Source organism: Dasypus novemcinctus, chromosome 10, assembly GCF_030445035.2.
Source record: "Dasypus novemcinctus isolate mDasNov1 chromosome 10, mDasNov1.1.hap2, whole genome shotgun sequence".
Taxonomy (NCBI): Eukaryota; Metazoa; Chordata; class Mammalia; order Cingulata; family Dasypodidae; genus Dasypus; species Dasypus novemcinctus.
The window spans coordinates 67,889,153-67,910,217 of NC_080682.1; the positions used below are offsets into that span (position 1 = coordinate 67,889,153).

At 35.3% G+C, this 21,065-nt stretch overlaps 1 protein-coding gene across 1 annotated transcript in view; it reads right to left on the reverse strand.

Annotated features, from left to right (window-relative positions):
* LUZP2 (leucine zipper protein 2) overlaps positions 1–21,065 on the reverse strand; it is a 608,759-nt gene that overhangs the window by 72,730 nt on the left and 514,964 nt on the right. The window contains exon 9 of the mRNA XM_023592163.3: positions 16,932–17,096. Coding sequence (XP_023447931.1) covers positions 16,932–17,096 — 165 coding nt within the window. The remainder of the gene's footprint in view (positions 1–16,931; positions 17,097–21,065) is intronic.

The window sequence follows — 21,065 nt, forward strand, 5'->3', positions numbered from 1 at the left end:
GCTATATAAATGCCAGTTGAGAGAATGCTAGAAACAAATCTAGAAACTGAATAGCACAGTAAACCAAGAGGTAGATTAGAATTTCGGTTTATGGTACAGATGCAAGAGTGTCCTTTGTGAGCTAGAGCAGATGTGCATCACTACTGCAGGTTGTTAGGAATGCATGGGGAAAATACAACTGGAGTGACTATGGACTGCAGTTAGCAGTAATAATATAATATTCTTGCATCTGTACCAAAGATATGTTGTTGATAAAGGGGCAGTATGGAAAATATGAGCCAAATGTATACTATGGACATGGTAACAATCAGATGATATTATCTTATCTGTAGTAAATGTTCCACCACAGTGTGGTGTGTTGATAGAGGGGTGTTGTTTGAGAATTCTACACATGTGCATGATTGTTTTAAAAGTTTACAACTTCTGTCATAAAAAACATATTTAAAAAATAATAATAGGGTGGGTTGGGGGAAAAACACACCAAATGTAAGATAAGGACTATAATTAGTAGTGAGATTTTGACAATATTTTTTCATAGTTTATAACAATTGTCTCATGACAGAGCAAAGTGTTGGTAGAGGGTTGATGTATGGGAACCCTCTATGACATTATGCATTTTTGCTTTGTAGGTTCACAACTTTTACTATACACTTACTTATGTATGTTCATATATAAATGATATAAAGATAATAATAAGGTTGGGGAAAAATACTTTGTCTGGTAGTAATATTTTGACAATGCTCTTTCATTATTAGTTAAAAAGGTTTGACAACAATGTAAGGTGTTGGTGGTGGGGTGGGTTATGGGAGTCCTCTATGGTGTTGTATGTGTTTGTTTTATAGGTTCACAACTGTTAGTGTGCACTTACTGTTTATATATGTTTTTTTGTTCGTGATATATTTCAATGAATTAATTTAACTTAAAAAAAAAGGAATGAAGTGTTGATAGGTGCTATATCATGCGTAAACTTCGAGAACATCACTACATTAAAGAAGCCATTTGCAAAGGTCATATTTATATGTATCCATTTATATTAAATGTCCAGAATAAGCACATCCATAAAAACAGAAAATAGATTAGAATTTGCCCAAGGTCAGGGGTAAAGTGTGATATGGGAAGGAGGATAGTATGCGCCTCATAATGGGTATTAGGTTTCTTTTAAGGGGAATAAATATGTTCTAAATTTAAGGTCTGGTAATGCTTACATAATCCTGTGAATATATTAACAAATACTTTATTGTATGTATTAACTGGACAAATAGGATGGTTTGTGTTTTATATCTGAACCATAACTGTTAAAAACAAAATTGTTAAGAAAAGTAGAAAGAAATGAACCATGGACAGATGGATAAAAGAGAAAACAATAACAAGAATTTAGAAATAAAATTAGCTATTTTGATAATTAGTATAATTTATCTAAATTAGCCTATATTATATAAATATTCTAATTAAAAGGTACTTCTTTCAGATTGGATAAAAAGCATCTTCCTTTTCTTTATAAGAAAGCCACTTTGAATATAAAGATGAGTTAAGAATAAAAGAGTTGTATAGGATATACCATATAACTGAAGTCACAAGAAGTCTGGGGTGGATAATCTAATATCAGTCAAATTAGACAGCAGGACAAGATGAATTGACAAGGATGAATAAAGAACTGCAAAATAGCAAAATGTGAATTTGTCAGGAAGTTATAAAATGTCTAAAAGTTTAAACACCTAGTAGCAGTGTACCTAATAACAGGTTAAAAGATGTAAAGACAAATAAGGGTGCATGCCACTATTAGACAATGAACCCAAATTGTAACTGTTTCCCTGATGCCTTTCTCAAAGCCTGGATTTTGGGAGGCAGACTCCCCTTAAATCACTTTGACTCAAACACTCCCCAATAACTTTGCCAAACGTTTCCCATGACTGCACTGTAGTCTAAGACTTATCATTTCTAAATCTCTCTTCCTTTCCACACTCCTCCAGAGAGGTCAGGTTGCATTGGAATCTGATGACTCTCCCTGCCTCTTCCCATTCCCTTCCCATTTTCCCTCACAATCGTTTTCCTCCAATATATCTTTTGCAAGTCTAAGCCCATTTTGTATCTCCTTGAAGAACAAAATAAGCACACACTGCTTAGAAGGTAGCTTCTAAAATTCTAATATTCACCCTCCTTGAGTATAAAAATAATATCTTTATTATAAGTGCAATGACTAAATTAAAGTGTGATGCAGTCCCAAGAAGTGTTCGGTACACTCAAAAATTTTAAAATTATCTGTTCAATACATGACCTAGGAAAGGGATGTTGAAGGTCTAAGACAATCTTACTGCTTGTGGATTTACAGCATAATCAAACTCACAGTATTATCCTCCTAATTACTAGGATAAAAATGACCACATTACATAGTCTTATTTTCTGTAGTTAACTGAATATTATCTTTGCATATAATCAACGGGTACATTGCATCCATAGATACTGCTATTATAATACAGTAGCAAGAACATGGGCTGTGAGATCTTGAGAAAACTAAAAGGGAAAATCACTTTATTCCTTTGAACTACTGGTCTTTTTCACTGAAATAGGGAAAGGAGCTTTATTAGGAATATCTGAGCACTATCTCCACTGTTTTCTCCTTAACAAAGGCATTATCTTCTCATGCTGAGTTTGCTCCAAGTGTCAAAAAATCTGGAGTTGGTAGGCATTCGCTAAAGTTCATAAGCTTTTGGTGTTATTTTTTGCCCCAAATGGTATTATAAGCTCTGAAGATCCAATGGACAACACAAAGTAAGCATTGGTTTACCACATCCAGTGAGAACCAACTTTCCTGCTGCCTCATGCCTCTTGAAGAACAATGTAGTATGTATCTTCTGGTTCATTTTAACCTTCAAATCCCTTAAACATTTGCAGTTGTACACTATTACTTAGTTGACACTTTCTTAAAGTATGTTTATTAACTTTTTACAGATACATAGGAGGTGGGCTAAAGGACAATTTTCAAATGCATTCCTACATGCATTCACGAATGCAGTGGGTTGATATTGGAACCACATCTTCAGATCTGAAGCGATAGTTGGGTTCTCAGATTGAAAGCCAGATCCACCCCTCTAGAAAACCCCAGTAGCTGATGATCTAGTTGTCAGATCTATGGTAGGTTACTAGCCTTTCTGAGTTCTTGGTTTTCTCACATATAACATGAAGATACTAATAATACTTCTGCATGGAGTTCTGGGTCCAAATGGGCCCAGAGCAAGTGCTCAGTACAATTTAACAGTGTTGTGAGAGTATAAGAAGTACTGTATATTTAAAGATTGTCTACTCTTTATTTTATATCTGAGAGTCTGAATAATATACACTTGAGAGTATGGTTTTGTGCAAAGGGACTTGGGATAAGAAGGCTGTGTACAGATTTTTGTTCCTCTTTAAATACAATGGTTAAAATAAGATCTGCTCTATTTATTGTGATGATCAAATAAAATATCTCCTATCAATAACTATAAAGGGCTATGCATATTAAATTTATCATCATAAATATTGCACAATTGGATAAAATAAAAGGTGAATGCACAGTAAATACTTAAGGAAATATGGCATTAACATTCTAAAAATGCATTTCACACTTAAATAGATGACAATTATGTGTTTCTGCAGAAGTGTCACAGACAACTTATGAGCAAGGGGGAAGGTGAGCAGCCCCAATTCTCCTCCGAAATGAGCACAGATCTACTTTCAGATATGTTTATATACTGTGTTTATGGGATGATATCTATTTGAAAAACACAAAACAAACTAAAAGCAAGCAAAAGAAAAACAGTAAGACTACTCCTGCTCATAAAACCACTGTTATATGATTTCAGAAAGACCACTAAACTTTAAAAGTATGATTGAAAAAAACAAAAAGAAAGCTAATTTCATTTTAGCCGTAATTTCAATGAATAAATATTCCCCTCTAGATACCTTATTTGGGGAAAATCTCTGAAAATAAAGAAATATGCATGAGAAATCATCATTAGCTATGTCTGTTGCTTTATTCAAGATAAGGCCTGGTGTTTGGCTTACATCATTATTGAAAATTAAATGGGAATATTACACTTAAAACTCATTGTATGGATATATATAAAATACTTAAAAACAATGCTGGTAATTCATTTTGGATATTTATAAAATAATAAGAAATTTAAATTTAGGCCTACATCTCTCAAAGCTTATCAGTCAAATACTACCAGATACATACCTGCAGTAAAAAAAAAAAAAAAAAGTCATGTATATTTTCTTTTCTATAACAAGGGAAATATGATCAGATGAAAACTTGAGATTTTCATGGAGTATTGGAAGTGATTCTTTTAGAGTTTGAGTTTATAGAGTTTGGTTTATTATTAACAAACCAATGAAGGTAGTAAGGGCAAGCACTGCGCTAGACACCATCAAGAAGTAGGAGTGTTGCTGTGGGGGGTGGGGGGTGGGGGTGGTGGGGTTAAATGGGACCTCATATTTTTTGAATGTAATTTTTAAAAATAAATAAATAATTAAAAAAAAAGGGGTGGTTTTGAAAAGACATGCATCAGTCATATGGGTTAAGGAGCTAGGAAGAAGGGAGAGTCGTTAGTAAGAAAGCAACAATAATTCAGAAGACATACAGTTAGTAATATTTTCAGGTATAAATGATTTTTAATAGAAACATTGTTTACATAGACTTGTCCTTTTCAGGTTAACTGCATAATTGCAATACTTAAAATTGGAAAATTGGTATAATGTTCATATACAGTATGCTTCCTTCCTTTCTTCACTATGTCTCTTACTCATACACAATCTCACATACTCGTTTAATGTTTTAAAATATTCATTAGGGCCTAAACTATATCCAAGCTGATGTAGTCTCAATTAGCTGGATCTGTGACAGGTATTTAATGCAGGACTGGGGAGTGGATATAGTTCAAGTGGTTGAGCACCTGCTTCCCATGTACAAGGTTCCAGGGTTCATTTCCTAATACCTACTAAAAACAAACAAACAAAAGCAAACTCTCATTGGGAGAGCAGATGTAGCTCAGTGGTTGAGCTCCTGCTACCCATGTATGAGGTTCTGGGTTTAATCTCTGGTACCTCCTAAAAAAACAAAAACAAAAACAAAAACAGAACAAGGCATGACAAACCCGGGAGAGTGATATTTTAGTCAACCAGTGTTACTAATAAATTCATGGTTTTATTTATCTGAAGTCCATTGCAGCATATACTATACAAAGATATCATTTTCACTGAGTTAAATATGCAATATTCATGTCATTATTTATTGCTCTATGTATATAAAACACGTACAATGATATAGAGACTAGATAGATATTGATGTATATGTGTATATATAGTGAGGATATATTTGTGTGTGTTTATATATGTATGTATGTACATGTATATGTGTGCATATGTGCATGTGTTTGTGTATTTCTTGGATTTCTGAAATTATAATTTTTTAAAAATTTATGTTAAGGAACATGTGCTAGTGAACTTATAATAATGCAGTTTCATAGCAACATTTTGAGGAAATATTATTCCTACATTACTGATAAGGAATTGGTTTAAAAAGTTTCCATTATTACCTAGCTAATAAGTGTCAGAGTCCAGATTCGAACATACGCAGTTTGACTTCATAGTCTAGGCACTTAAACACTAGCCATGCTAAATGCCAGATAAAATGCTATAAACTTAGCACTTAGCACATACACAAAATATATATATATATATATATATATTTCAGTTTATTATACTCTGAATTTTTATAGCTAGCTCTATTTCACTAAGAAATGATCAAAGATACTAGGTTCAATTGTTCAAGGTTTCACATAACTATTAAATAACTGGCAGAAACCAGAATTTCTAATTGTCTTTTGAATTCCGAGTTCCAAGATCTTCTGCATGATTCTTGGCATTGGGCATTGGGTATCTGACTTTTGGTGAAAAATACCAAGAGCGGTGATGTAAAAGAGAGAATCCCCAGTACAAAGAGGGTGCCCTTTGCTAATGCCCTACAAAGACCACTGGAAATCAATATTAACCAATACCAGAACCACACATTTTAACTTCTTTCAACATACACTATAATGCTAATCACACAGAGGACATTAGAACCTGTCCTTATCTTTAAGAAGATGCTTTTTTTGTCTTATTTTTGACACATAGATGACAAAAAAAAATGTTGCTGTGGGAAGCTGCCTCTGACACAGGTGTTGTATTGGCCATCTTGTTGCTAAGCTCTATTTTTAGATACTAACCCGGTTACGTTTCCTTTCCCCACCCTCGCTGAAGCAATTAAGTTTCTATTCTTACGCCACTCCCCCAGGCTCCAATTGGGCATTCCCTAAAGAGCAGGAAAGTTTTTCCACAGACATTGCTAAATAACCATCTGCACGTGCGTGTGGCACGAGAATCAAAATCTAGTTAACCAATCATTTACTGACACATGTGTTGTCAGTATGTACCACCTCATTCATCCCTGGCTATAAATACCCCTGATTGACCCTCAATAAATGAGACTTGATCAGAATCCTGTCTTGTCTCCTTTCTTTGAGTCTCTTGTTCCTTTTTCATTCCCACTCCCTCCCTCAGGTCTTCGTTCGACTGATCCACGGGTAGGGTCATGTTGCATTAAAAATTTTAAGAGGTTCCTATATACCCCACACCCTACTCCAACCCCCACTTCTCCCACATCAACCTCTTTCATCATTGTGGCATATTCATTGCATTTGGTGAATACATTTTGAAGCACTGCTGCACCGCATGGATTATAATTTACCTTGTAGCTTATACTTTTTCACAGTCCATTCAGTGGGTTATGGCAGGATATATAATGTCCAGCATCTGTCCCTGCAATATCATTTAGGACAAATCCAAGTCCCAAAAAATGTCCCCTCATCATATCTCTTCCTTCCTTTCCCTCCCCTCAGCAACTACCGTGGTCACTGTCTCCACATCAGTGATACAATTGAGAAGATGCTATTTTAAGAAATAAGAAACTAGTGAATTCAGTGAATTTAATGCTATTGCATTTTATTGCTAAACTTAAGGCTTGCTTGATTATATTTAAATTTACTAAGCAACTATTGAAATTTTATTTTTAGTCTATATCATCTTTCAGTACAATGATTGCTTTTATTTTGCTGTCTTATGAAGCAGTACTTCATCTCACTAAATCTCATGTGTCCTAAATTCAACTCTCTTGAGGAAGGTGAGAAAATGTGTTTCTTCATGTGTTTTCTAGGATTGGAAAGCAAAACAGGATAATCACAGGAGTGGTATAGAGGGGATTTAGAAATTGAAATTAATGTATATGTGAAGGAGGCAGATCAAGGTTTTCCAAGACATTTGTCTAGGTCAGAGAGCTTTGGCAGTGTCAGTCAGGACCTAATTTTCCCTAATACAATACAGGTCATAGGATATCATGCCTTTTGAACTTGCCTATAGTCTACATCAAAATTTGTCCTTATTTCATTTATCTTTACCAACTTGTCTACCATCTCAGAAGGTAGTATATCTCTACAGATTTTCATGCCCAACTAGTCATCTTGTGATTAAAGAAATAGTCTTTGTTGCTCCTTCTAGAACTCTGCATCCTTGTTACATATATCTATTTTGTCTTCATTCTTTTTTCACTCCTACTTTTCCCTTTTATTCAAAATGTGCTCAAGCTTCTTTCATCCTAAAAAAGAATCCTCCAGTGAAATTTAACCATTATTTTCCTCATCAGAGCCGATTTCCTTAAAAAAATCTATTCATGTCATCTCCACTTCCTCACATAATCATCCAAATTTTGCCTCCTTTGTGTTTCTCAAATCATCCCTTCTTTTTTCTCATTGCTAGTATCTCATCATCTCTTGCCAAGAATGCAGTACTATTTTCCAACAGTTTTGTCTTCTTCTAATGTCTATTTTCTCCCAATCCTACCCTCTCTATCACTACTAGATTTATCTTCCTAAACTTTTATTATAATCAATTTTCACTTTAAAAGCTTTTACTGGATTCCAAGTGGCCTCAAGATAAAGCCTCAAAAATCAGTCAGTGAAGGAAGGAAAAAGGGACTGACAACTTAAAATGATACAGTAAGTTTATTAAATGCATATTAGATGCCCTTTTAATTTCAAGTGTTATAAGGAAATAGACCTCTTAAATGGTTAAGAATTTTTACTGGATAAAAAGAGACACAGGGAAAATTAAACAAGAATTTCTAGTTTCAAAGCAAAAATGACCATCAGACTGAAAATTAATGGAAGGATATTGGAGTCTCTCTAGCCTGTTACCAGCCAAATGACAAGTAGATGCCCATTTAAAATACCTTTAAAATTATCTAATGTTTGTTACACTGGCAAGATAATGAAATCATTACCATGTGGTGAATGTCCTAATAATTCTAATGAAAATCAAGGAAATAGAACCTAGTGAGCATTATCTTATGACACTGAAAATATTCAGTAGTGATGTTTTCTCTGACTATAAATGACTTCTTAGAAATATGTGTTTTAATTTTAGAAGGATTAAATTATCTCCATAGGTGACTGAAAAATGCTTTTGAAAGAAATTTTTAAAATCCCAGTAATTAAGTTATATAGGTACATTTCTCATCAAATATTTATCCTGGATGATGAATAAATAAAACCATAGTTGGATACACTTTCAAACCATTCCTAAATATAATCTCACATATCTGTAATAAAAACACACCACAGAGTCCTTGTGAGTTCAATTTTATAGTTACCAGTTTAAATTCAGACCTTATAAATTATACAAACATATAAACATTTATGTGCAAATGCAATATATATATTCATGTATCAACCTGCGAAATATGTCATATTTTTAATTAATATAATCCTTACCACAGAAATGCCATATCTATGGTGGAATAATTATACAAGGCTTCATGATCTATATCCTAATGCTAAAACCAAATCCAAGCAAAATTCCTTGAATGCATTGCTATATCCAAAATGCTTTAGAGCCATCTCTTCATTTTTATTTCAAATAAAACTATGATCATATAAGAGTATAAAACATGTTTGGGACATTGAATAAAATACAGATGGTACAGAAAACAAAATGACTAGCTAATGATAGACAAGAAGTGGAAAAACAGACCTGTCTGTAGTGGTTTGAGTCTTTTGTGGACCCCAGAAAATCATGTCCTTAGAACTAATCCATTCCTTTTTTCATAAACCTGTTGTAGATGGGAACTTTTAATTAAATTACTTCAGTTAAATGTTTTTGATTAGACTAGGGTGGGTCTTAACCCTCTTCTTTGAGTCTATTATAAACAGAAAAATAAAGAGTCACATATACAGAAAAAAGCTGAAGTGACAGAGAGGAACCCAGAAGCTGAATGAGAAAGCCAAAGGAGCCAGAAGCTGCAATGAACAGAAACCACACAAGCAGAGGCTGGCAAGCACTTCTATTGTGCCCAGCCATATTCATGATCAGGCACAGCTGCAGTCTGGGGAGAAAGTATCTCCTGATGAAGCCTTGATTTGGACATTTTCATAACCTCAGAACTTTAAGCTTATAACTTAATAAATCCTCATTGCAAATAAACAAAAAACAAAAACCATTTCTGATATATTGCTATGGCAGCCTCTAGGAAATTAAAACATATTGGGTCACTCCTGTGCTAGCTGATAAACATTTTCTTCTGGAAGCAGTAAAGTGGAGAAAAAGGACAGGCTTACTTCTCAAACTCTTTTCTTATTCCTAGGGTAAGTATCTTAATGGCTCTCAATTTTGTCTGTAAATTAGAATAATCTGGAGAGTTTTAAACATTCCCCCAAACTAGGGTCCTATAAAATTGCTGAATTATATCAGAATTGCTAGGGTTGACACCTACTCAGGTGTGACTGTTATTGGGGGGTTGCCAATGATCAAAACTTCAGTCCAGGTGGAGAATCACTGATCTGTGATGAGTACAGGTGCATTGTAGAGTTCTTGGAAATTACTATGCAACAGATTTTTGGCAGAGAAAAGGGAAATACAAATCCAGCTTGTTCTAAACCTGCAGGCATCAAGCAGAATGCAATTTTTTTTGCTTGAATGTTTTTAATCTCCTGAATAGGGCCATGATTGCCTCCTGTCCTAGAATAATTTTGGCATTTCTAACACATTTGAAAAAAAAATAAATTCTCCTTATCCAATTAAGCAGATACTACAATTGTGACCTTTAACAGTGTTAACTGCAGCTAAGCCCAAGGCAGTGAGATACCTGGAAAGAACAGCAAAGACAGACAAAGAACACTGATCACCCTGAATGGGGATGAAATTCTTGGTTTTAATAATGTAATTTCAAAACTTTCTTATCTGCATTGATCATCTGAAGTGTTTTTTTAGATTTCTGTCATCTTTAACTTTCTACCTTTTTATATAGCATTTGTTTTTTATGATCTGTGACATTAAATATGGTGTGATGATTCTGCTATAATTTTATACTAAAAACCTATAATTGCACTTTCTTGAATAGACTTATATTCTCATATTTGACCAGTAAAACTAGGTAAATAGCTGTTTTGTTTTGTTTTAAATTAATATCCTAAGAAAAACCTTCATTAAATCTTCTCATAGTAATATCCAGGCTTCCCAGATATCATATGCTTATTTCATACATTTATTGAGTGCTTTTATATATCAGGTACTAGCACACATACAAATGCCATATGTAGATTTTTAAATTTAATTTGCATATTTCAAAATAGTCACATTTGATATGTTATAATAAAATTAAATAAATCATTAATAAAATGTAATTTCAGAATGATCCATTAATTGAACAAATTTACTTATTTATTTATTTTTGGCATTGTGGTTTCATTTATTTATTTTGAAAATATTACTTTCAAAAAACATGAGGTCCTCATATACTCCCCACCTGCCTCACCTCATTCTTCCCTTCAACAACCTCTTTCATTATTGTGGGACATTCATTGCATTTGGTGAATACATTTTGGAGCACTGCTGTACCACATGGGTAATGGTTTACATTGTAGTTTACTCTCCCCCAGTCTACCAGTGGACCATAGCAGGGCATACAATATCCAGCATCTGTCCCTGCAGTGCCACCCAGGACAACTCTAAGTCCTGAAAAAGCTCCCACATGATATCTCTTCTTCCCTCTCCCTAACCTTAGCAGCTGCCATGGTCACTTTCTCCACATCGATGCTACAATTTCTTCCATTACTAATCACAATAGTTCCACAGTAGAATATCAGTAAGTCCACTCTAATCCATACTCTATTTCTCCATCCTGTGGACCCTGGGATGGTGATGTCCACTCCACCTTTATATTGAGAGGGAGCTTAGATTCCACATGGATAATGGATGCAATTCTCCTGCTTGCAGTTGTAGGCACACTTGGCTCCCTGGTGTGGTGCTAGCTACATGTTACATTGTTCAGAAAAGCTGAAGTAATAAATTAAATAAACTTGCAAGCCCTGAGCCTCAGCAGACTTGCAAATTTATTTGTTTAAATTATTACTTTAGCTTTTCTGAACATTTTAACATGTAGCTAGCTCTACCCCACAAACAATAAAAGAGATAAGTAAACCTTTAATCATGTATGGCATGTATATTATATATGATGACCAATAGGTCTGTATTAACTACTTAACACATACATATATATACACACATATCACACTCATACACACAGAGAAAGCTTGTTATTCACTAATCACTGGGAATCCCTGATTTTGCCAGTGTCCATGGTATAAATACTACCATTTTAAATTACCAATGTGATATCACTGAAAGTGAAATTGGGAAGAGATGGGTATTTGCATACTATTATATAGTATTTCCAGCATAAAAATTCAAAAGACACATTTTCTTCAAGGGTATAGATAATAGCAGAATGTAGTAAAATAATTAGGAAGCTCTGAATACATGCCATGTTTTCCTTTAATATAGCTTATTTAATTGAAATTTTATATAATTAATATTTAATAATGTCTGTTTTTAACAGCTGACTAGGAGAAATCTGAAAATCTAATAGTTAGCTTTTGCAAACAGTAGAAGTCAGCTCTAACAGATCACTGGAGTATTCAATGTTCTTAATATACATAACTACATTCATATTCTGCTCTTTGTACTAGTAAAACAGGTATGGAAAAAAACATGGTTCTCAAAAAGGCATATGTACTTTTACTATCTCTTTTATATATAAAATCATGCCACAGCTATTTCTCATTCCTGGTGTACCTTGGGATTCATATATTCCCTCATTCTACACATTCTTTCTCATCAGTTAACTAAATCGATTTCCAGTATTCAATTGCTATGCATGATTATGATGTAAAAAACCTACATCTTCCTTCTGATGTCTTCCCTAAGTTCTACATTCAATTGTGGAATCACCTACTGGATAAAGACCCTATTTTATGGCAGATATCCAATATTTGGGATGTTGAAAAACAAACCAATTTAGCTGCCACCTTAAATAACACCTCCTCTTGCCCTTTCCATCACACTGAAAAAATAAATGCAAGTACCATCTTTCTGAGTATTGTGCTTTATCTCCTCCTTTCATGCATCCCACTCAATTACTAGCCCATGTCAGGTCTATGGCCCAATTACATCTAGAACTTCATTTCCATTCCTCTACCATAGATAGTCACCATTATTGCATAGGTCAGTGTGATAGATTCCTCACTAGTTTGCCTCTTACTGCTCTAGATATAGCCATTTTATGAAAAAGGCAAATCAAATCTCCTGGCTTATTCCTTTGATCACAAACTCTTTAAACATAGCGAAGGCATACTCTCATGTGACCTTTGATTCCAAGCATCTTCAAGATCTTTATCTTTAAACAATCTATTGACAGTATGGATTTCCAAATACTGAAAATAAAGATGGTCTTATCTACTACAAAGAACACACCATGTTGGGGAAGCAGACTTGGCCCAGTGGCTGGGCATCCGTCTATCACATGGGAGGTCCGTGGTTCAAACCCTGGGCTTCGTTGACGGGTGTGGAGCTGACCAACGTGCAGTGCTGATGCACGCAAGGAGTGTCGTGCCTCGCACGGGTGTCCCCGTGTAGGGGAGCCCCACGTGCAAGGAGTGCTCCCTATAGGGAGAGTCACCCAGCGTGAAGGAGAGTTCAGCCTGCCCAGGAATGTTGCTGCACACAAGGAGACCTGACGTGACAAGATGAAGCAACAGAAAGAAAAACAGATTTCCATGCCGCTGACAACAACAGAAGTGGACAAAGAAGAACATGCAACAAATGGACACAGAAAACAGACAACTGGGGGAGGTTGTAAGGGAGAGAAATTTTTTTTAAAATTAAAAATTAAAAAAAAAGAAAGGACACAGCATGTTTTTTTTTTTTCTTGATTTCTCTTTACAGACATTTAATCTGCAACCTCGATAAGGTCAGGACTGGACCATTTCAAATTTTCATCCCAGTGACTATCAGGTCTTGGCACATAGATGGAAAACAAAGTTTTAGCTGAGCACTAAGCACTTAATTAGCACTCTATAATATATCTATTTTTTTTCTAACTTTCAAATAAGTTAAATTACCGGTAAGAAGTAACATGCATAGACTGTCATCACAAATGAATTTTCTAGAAATATTACTCTACATAGTGAATACTGTGTAGCAGATGGATGATCTATGCAGAGGTATCTTCCTAGAAGAGAAAGACATGTGCAGATATCACTGTATTTAGGTATGATCAAGGTCTATGAGTTGCAAACATTGTGCTATCAGAGCAGTGAAAGCAGAATAATTAATTCTAACTAGGAGAGTAAGAAAAATTTCATTTGAATCAGAGAGAAGCAGGCATTGCAACTATGGAGTGTGCAATGAAGCAATAGACTTGAAAAAGAATCCTCAACAGAAACTTAAAACACAGAACTAAAATATTATGTAATTAGGCAAACTCCACAATTTTTAAAAAGTAGCCAGGTGTAGGGTAATATATAAATCAGTTATTAAGCTCTCTCCATAAATGCTTGTAATTTTGAAATCCCTTTCCAATGAAACCTGCGGCTTTTAAAAATCTGCAGCAATGATTATGTATACATAAAACAAGTGTGTATGTATTTTTATGTATGTATATACACATATTCATGCATGTGAATCAGGAATTTGATTGTATTATCTGATCTTCTGAAAAAAATATCCCGAATAAAAATAAATTTTTGGGGGGGTGATTACTTTGGCATTTTCCATATGTGTGCTGGAAAACTGCATACCTGCCTCTGTTCTGAAAAAAACACTCGTACCCATCTAAAGAAGGACTGAAGTTTACAAAATGAAATGTAACAAAATACCAAGGTTGGCCAGATATAGAAAAATATTTTTTTTTCTTTTGATTTAATGCTTATATCACAACACTCTAAGCTAGATACTAAGAAAACTGAGGTAGAGTGAGGTTAAGTGATATGGATTTTTCACAATCTTTAGTCAGGCAGATCATATCACAGTGGCTCTAGTTAGCCAAGTGTGAAAACTTACCATTTAAATGTCCTCATTTAAAATAGTAACATTTTTTGTATATATAGAAAAGTTATTCCTTGACCAAAGTTTTTGTTTCTCTTACAGCCCATAATCATATTCAGGACTTGAAAAGTATTTTCTGTGAGGTGCCTGTATGGAGATTAAGACCCAAGTATACATAAAATATAATTTCAGTCACTATTGAAAAGATAAAGAATATGGGCACGACATAACAAAAGGCAAGCTTTTAATGTTAATCTGTAAAATAGATTGTTCTATAGTGCATTAACTTAGATTTATTGAACTTTATTTTAACCAATTGGATTTTTCAGTTATTGGTTTTTGAAAAATGAGCAATTACCCAAACAAGCTCATCTAAATGCTTCTTTTGTTTTTCTGTGATATGCCAAGAGAAATAATATTTATCATTTATTTTAACGATAGGACCTACATTTATTTAACCAGTTAAAGTCACAATCAGTAACTCATCCCCCCCACATTCAGGGTTAGAAAGAGACACATTTAATGATGAGTTTAACCGAATCTACTTCAAGTTGGAGACAGATGTAACATTTACATAGAATTACAAAGACGTTTTGTCCTAAGTGTTGAGACTTTCTATTAAGAGTGATCCTCAGCCCCTCCCATAGACACTAACACTAAGTGGTGCCAGGGTGTGGCTTCCTTGTAGGTCGGTGAGGATGGGGTGATACATGTGCGTTTTACCAATGACTTGTTTCAAAGAGCTTAGACATGATTTTTCATGAACTGAAAAAATGCGGTATGTAATTTTCTTGCCTGAGTTTGCGTAAGTAAACTGATTCTTTAGACTATGTGATGTGACCTCGTGTGGTCAGAGAACGTGGGAAAAAAAATAAGAGAAATAAACTGGCACAACCATTTTTTGAGATCCTTCAGAAACCTCCAAGATCTTTTACCAAAGAGAAGAGATAAAACAAAATGAAATATTTTAAATAATTTTTGACAGAAACATTAAATTTCATAGTGAAATTACACAGGCTGGGTCCGTGTAATCCATGTAATTGATCAGTTACAGATAAAAAGAGAACTCTATAAGATTTATTTTGTTCAACTTATTTTGTCTCTTTTTCCATCCTGAAAGTAGTATTTCCTTATCTTTAATCCCTTTCCCTTTAATGGAAACATCCGGAACCACAGAAATAAGTAGCAAGAATGTCCTCGATGTATAGCACCATCCAGGGCCCATTTGTAGAGATTTGCATTTACAAGTTGGGCTGGTATCTACAACCTGCATTCTAACCATAAATGATTTGAAGAGGAGTTATCAGAGAGCCACTTCTTTCTATTATACCTCTTGCACCTAAATTTCCATAACTATTTCAGGTTGTCAAATTTTATTTAAATTTGTGAAGCAGGTATAGCTCTGTAGTTGAGTGCCTGAGTCACATGTACGAGGTCCGCGGTAAAAAATCATTTAAGTATGAAGTCAACGAATTGATCCTTCTGAAGATTGAAACAAAAATAACACTGAAATGTCCCTTTGCCTATCTGAAATAGGTGGTGGTGGAGACGTAGAGGAAGTTTGTCAGTTCTCAAATTTTGATGCACAATAAAATCACAAACTGATTACTTGAGCCCAACCTGAAAGAATCTTATTTAATCGGTTCTGGGTGGGACTCAGTTGTAAAGATTTTTTTAAAACAACTTCCTCAAGTGTTTCTACTGTGTAGCAGAGTTGATAAATAGAGGCTTAATTTTTTGAAAAAAAAAAATGAATTAGAAAGGATGATGTTTGTATTCCTGGAGAAAATATATTCCATATTAAATAAGTGATATATATTTGACTATTTAAAGATATTTAAGATGTTAACTTCTTTTAAATTTATTAAATGTCTTTGTCTAAGAAACAACAATGTTCTCAAAGAAAATCTGCTTTCTACCATTCTCCAAGGTACTAAGGAGACTTTGCAAACTGGATTACCATCTTCCATTTACCTCCCAAATTTTCAGTAACTGATTATCATAGTTCAAGTCTCATGTTCTAAAGAATAAACTATTGGGAAACGGACTTTGGCCCAGTGGTTAGGGCGTCCGTCTACCACATGGGAGGTCCGCGGTTCAAACCCCGGGCCTCCTTGACCCGTGTGGAGCTGGCCATGCGCAGCGCTGATGCGCGCAAGGAGTGCCGAGCCACGCAAGGGTGTCCCCCGCGTGGGGGAGCCCCATGCGCAAGGAGTGCGCCCGTGAGGAAAGCCGCCCAGCGTGAAAAGAAAGTGCAGCCTGCCCAGGAATGGCCCCGCCCACACTTCCCGTGCCACTGACAACAACAGAAGCGGATAAAGAAACAAGATGCAGCAAATAGACACCAAGAACAGACAACGGGGGGAGGAGGGGGGGTGCGGGGGAATTTAAATAAATAAATCTTTAAAAAAAAAAAAAGAATAAACTATCAAGGCAGTACATTACTTGATTTTATTTGTCAAAACAAAAATAAAACCTACCTGGATTTTTACTATTGTGGCTGGAATCTTAGAGTCAATTTTCCTGGGTGGAACTATCATTTGAGATGGATTTGACCTTATTAAACTCAAAGAGGGAGGTTGATCACGGAAAACAGATGTCAGGCAGAGTTGCACAGTTTCTTTCATTGCTTTCATCTGTGACTCCTGTGGAAAAACAAAGAGCCATCAAGATTTTACTGATTTATATATGGTCTGGTCACCATTTATCTGCTTCCATTCTCCCTTTCCTGCTACCCTAAACTCACCCTCCAGCAAATATGTATCAGTGTTCAAAAGTATTGTCTAGTAATAGATTCAACTAATCCACACTCTGTTTCTAGGAGTCTATATTTCATTATGTTTTGAATATACAAATTCAGAGATGTATCTTACTTTTTCCCTTTCAATTGGCATGATTTCAATCCTGATAGTTTACCAGGCTCACTCTGAAGTAGAAAATGGCTTTCTTAGTAACCTGACATCTTCCAGTTAGCATCAACCTCCTTTAATACCAAACTTCCCCCAGTAACGTAGCCCCTGTTTCTGAGACTGGCCTGTACCTCCATTCAATTTTTCCATATACTGGGAAAAAGTAACTTGGTCTCTGATAAAACTCTGATGACCTCTAGTCCTTGTTAAATAATAGGAGTTAATCTCATAAGATAGTGAATGATAATACTAACATTTCCTTATATTAGTACAGTATATAATAATACTCCAAGGACTTCTGCATGAAAGAAATAATTTGATCTTTTTAAACAGCTATAAAACTGGAAGTATTATTACTATTTTAGTATGACAAAAACAAGATTGACTTTTCTTACATGGGTGTACTTCTGGTTTAGACAACAGAGCAGAGTGTACTAATATAGACAACTGCTACTACACTCTTTAGCTCCCACTGCTAAAAGGATTTTAAATGATGATCAAACATAACAGGTAATTAACATAAATCTGAGCAAAAATGAGAGCCATCCAAGTACCAAAATGATGAGACATAACACTTGGGAAAAACTTATAAGTTATTTCTATGACAGTTTAAGGGTAATTTGGCACATGGATATAGGCCCTATTGATAAGACAATGGCATATTAGCATTGATCCAGGGTCAAGATGTGCCCTTGGGCCAAGAGAGACTAGAAGAAAGGACATAATTACTGGGGCCAAGATCACTTGACATCCTGTCACAAGCAAAGTGTTCAGTGTACTCACTAACTCAATGAAACAACAAGGTCTGTTGTCTCTGTCTGACAAAGTAGTATACCCCCAGTGAATCTACTGTATTTCATATCCTATGCCAAAGTAGTATACCCCCAATGAATCTACTGTACTTCATATCCTATGAGAGGATATTCAAATAATATCCTCTCGGGTAGAGACCATGACTTAAGCCTTTCCCAATACCTACCTACAATTGTGTATTCTATTCTTAAGTAATATTTGCTGATATTTATCTTTAAAATTACATTATCAAGAGACAGGCAAGATGGTGGCAAAGTAGGGAACTCTAAGACTCAGTTTGTTCTACAGTGCAGTTACTAATCAGTCAGGATCTATCTAAATCACATGTTTGGGGGGCTCAGGAGACTAGGAGCACACCATGCCATCCCCGGAAGAATGGAAGAAGGAGGCTGGCCATCTAAGGTGAAGATTAATGAGTAGAGCCTTTCACACTGTGGAAGCCAGTGTCCATGCCCCACTGGTAAAGTAGGATCCTTGAGAGTCACTCCCTGGCTGGAGTTGGATGCTCCATTTCCCAAAAAAATAGGAGAGGAGATGGCTAGGCACCAACTTTGACTATTGATTAACAAAGTTGGCTGTCTAGAGTCCATATCTAAGTACAGCTAAAGTTTGAACCTATCCAATTCAGAAAGAAGCCAGTAGTCTACATTTTAGTCCACCTCTGGCAGGACTAGAATTATGGATGAATGAAAATCAGAGTGACTTCCTAGATGATAGGGATCAGCTTCTTTCTGCCCAGGGTAAATTACTGCCCCAGCATGGGCTTCAACTCTATTCCTGGAAGGGGTGGAAGGTCGAGTTGCATCAATCTTGCCAGTCAACTGCAGTCAGTTTCAACCTGAACAACTTAGATTACTGTCCAGACCTGTGGCCCCATCCCTACCCCTGACAGGAGAAAAAGGGCAATAAACAGAGGAATAAAAGCTGAAAAAAATCTGACCATGAGCTATTATAAAGTTATAAAGTAAGTTGAACTAACTGTCAAAGAGGAGCTTTAGCACAAAACCAATCAACAAGAGAGCTCTAGACTAAAGAGAGAAACATATCCAGAATAAATACATTAAGAAAATCAGGTATCTAGACACCAGTGAAAAAATGACAAGCCACACTAAGAAATAGGGAGATATGGCCAATTCAAAGGAACATATTAAACATCTAGGTGACACAGAGGATTTGAGACAACTAATTACAGGTGTTCAAACAAATTTCTTTAATAAACTCAATTAGATGGCTGAAAGAAATTAAGGGTATTAAGAAGACATTAGAATGTTAACATTGAATGTTAATAAATTAAACTCCCCAATCAAAAGACACAGACTAGCAGAATAGATAAAAATAGATTCCATCTACATGCTGTCTACAAGAGTCTTATCTTAGAATGAAAGATACAAATAAGTTGTAAGTTAAAGGCTCAAAAACAATATTTCACACATAGAAATCAAATAAATCTGGGGTAACTCTACTGATACCGGAGAAGATAGACTTCAAAAGCAAAGCTTTTATAAGAGAAAACAGGACATTATATGTTATTAAAAGGAATAATCTGCCAAAAAGAAATAAGAATCATGAATATGTTTACATTTAACCTGGGTATGCCAAAATACAGTATGCAAATGCTGGCAAAACTGAGGGGAGAAATAGACATTTCAGAAATAAGACTTGGACCGAAAAATTTGATGCAGTAATGAAAGAGGTTAACAACATGAAGACATCACTTGGAGGGGAAATTGCAGACATACGCAAAAACATAACAGATATGATGGGAATGAACACCACAGTTCAAGAAATCAAAAATACACTTGCAGCAAATATCAGGAGGCTAGAAGAGACAGAGCAGAGAATTAGTGATGTGGAAGACAGTACTTCAGAAATCAAACAGATAGTAGAAGGGGTCAATAAGAAGATAGAAAAAATCCAATTAGGATTTAGGGACCTGAATGACAATGCAAAACGCTCAAACATACGTATTATAGGCATTCCAGAAGGTGAAGAGAAGGGAAAGGGGTCAGAAGGAGTGTTGCAGGAAATAATGGCTGAAAACTTCCCAAATCTACTGAAAGAGACAGATGTCCATATCCAAGAAGCACAGCGCACTCCACAAGTCATAAACCCCAACAGGCCCACCCCAAGACATATACTTATCAAATTATCCCAGGCTCAAGACAAAGAGAAAATCCTAAAAGCAGCAAGAGAAAAGAAAACCATCACATACAAGGGAAGCTCAATTAGATTAAGTGCTGATTTCTCTTCTGAAACCATGGAGGCAAGAAGACAGTGGTATGATATAGTCAAGGTACTAAAGGAAAAGAACTTCCAACCAAGAATACTCTATCCAGCTAAACTAGCATTCAAACATGATGGAGAGTTCAAAATATTCACAGACAAACAGAAACTGAAAGAGTATACCAACAAGAAACCTCCCCTTCAAGAAATTCTAAAGGGAGTTCTGCAGGAAGAAAGGAAAAAACAGGAAAGGCAAAGTTGGAGGAGAGTATAAGACCAACAACAACAACAAAAAAGACAAAAAAATATATACAAACAAAATATGACAAACATAAATCCAATCAAAATATGGCTAACACAAATAATTCCTTGATAGTAATAACACTGAATGTCAACGGATTAAACTCACCTATCAAAAGATTCAGACTGGGACATTGGATAAGGAAATATGACCCATCCATATGCTGTCTACAAGAGACACATCTTAGACCCAGAGACGCATGGAGACTGAAAGTGAATGGCTGGAAAACAATCATACAAGCTAACAATAACCAAAAAAAGGCAGGAGTAGCTATATTAATATCAGACAAAATAGACTTTAAATGTGAAACAATTGTGAGAGACAAAGAAGGATACTACATTTTAGTGAAAGGGAAAATCTGTCAAGAA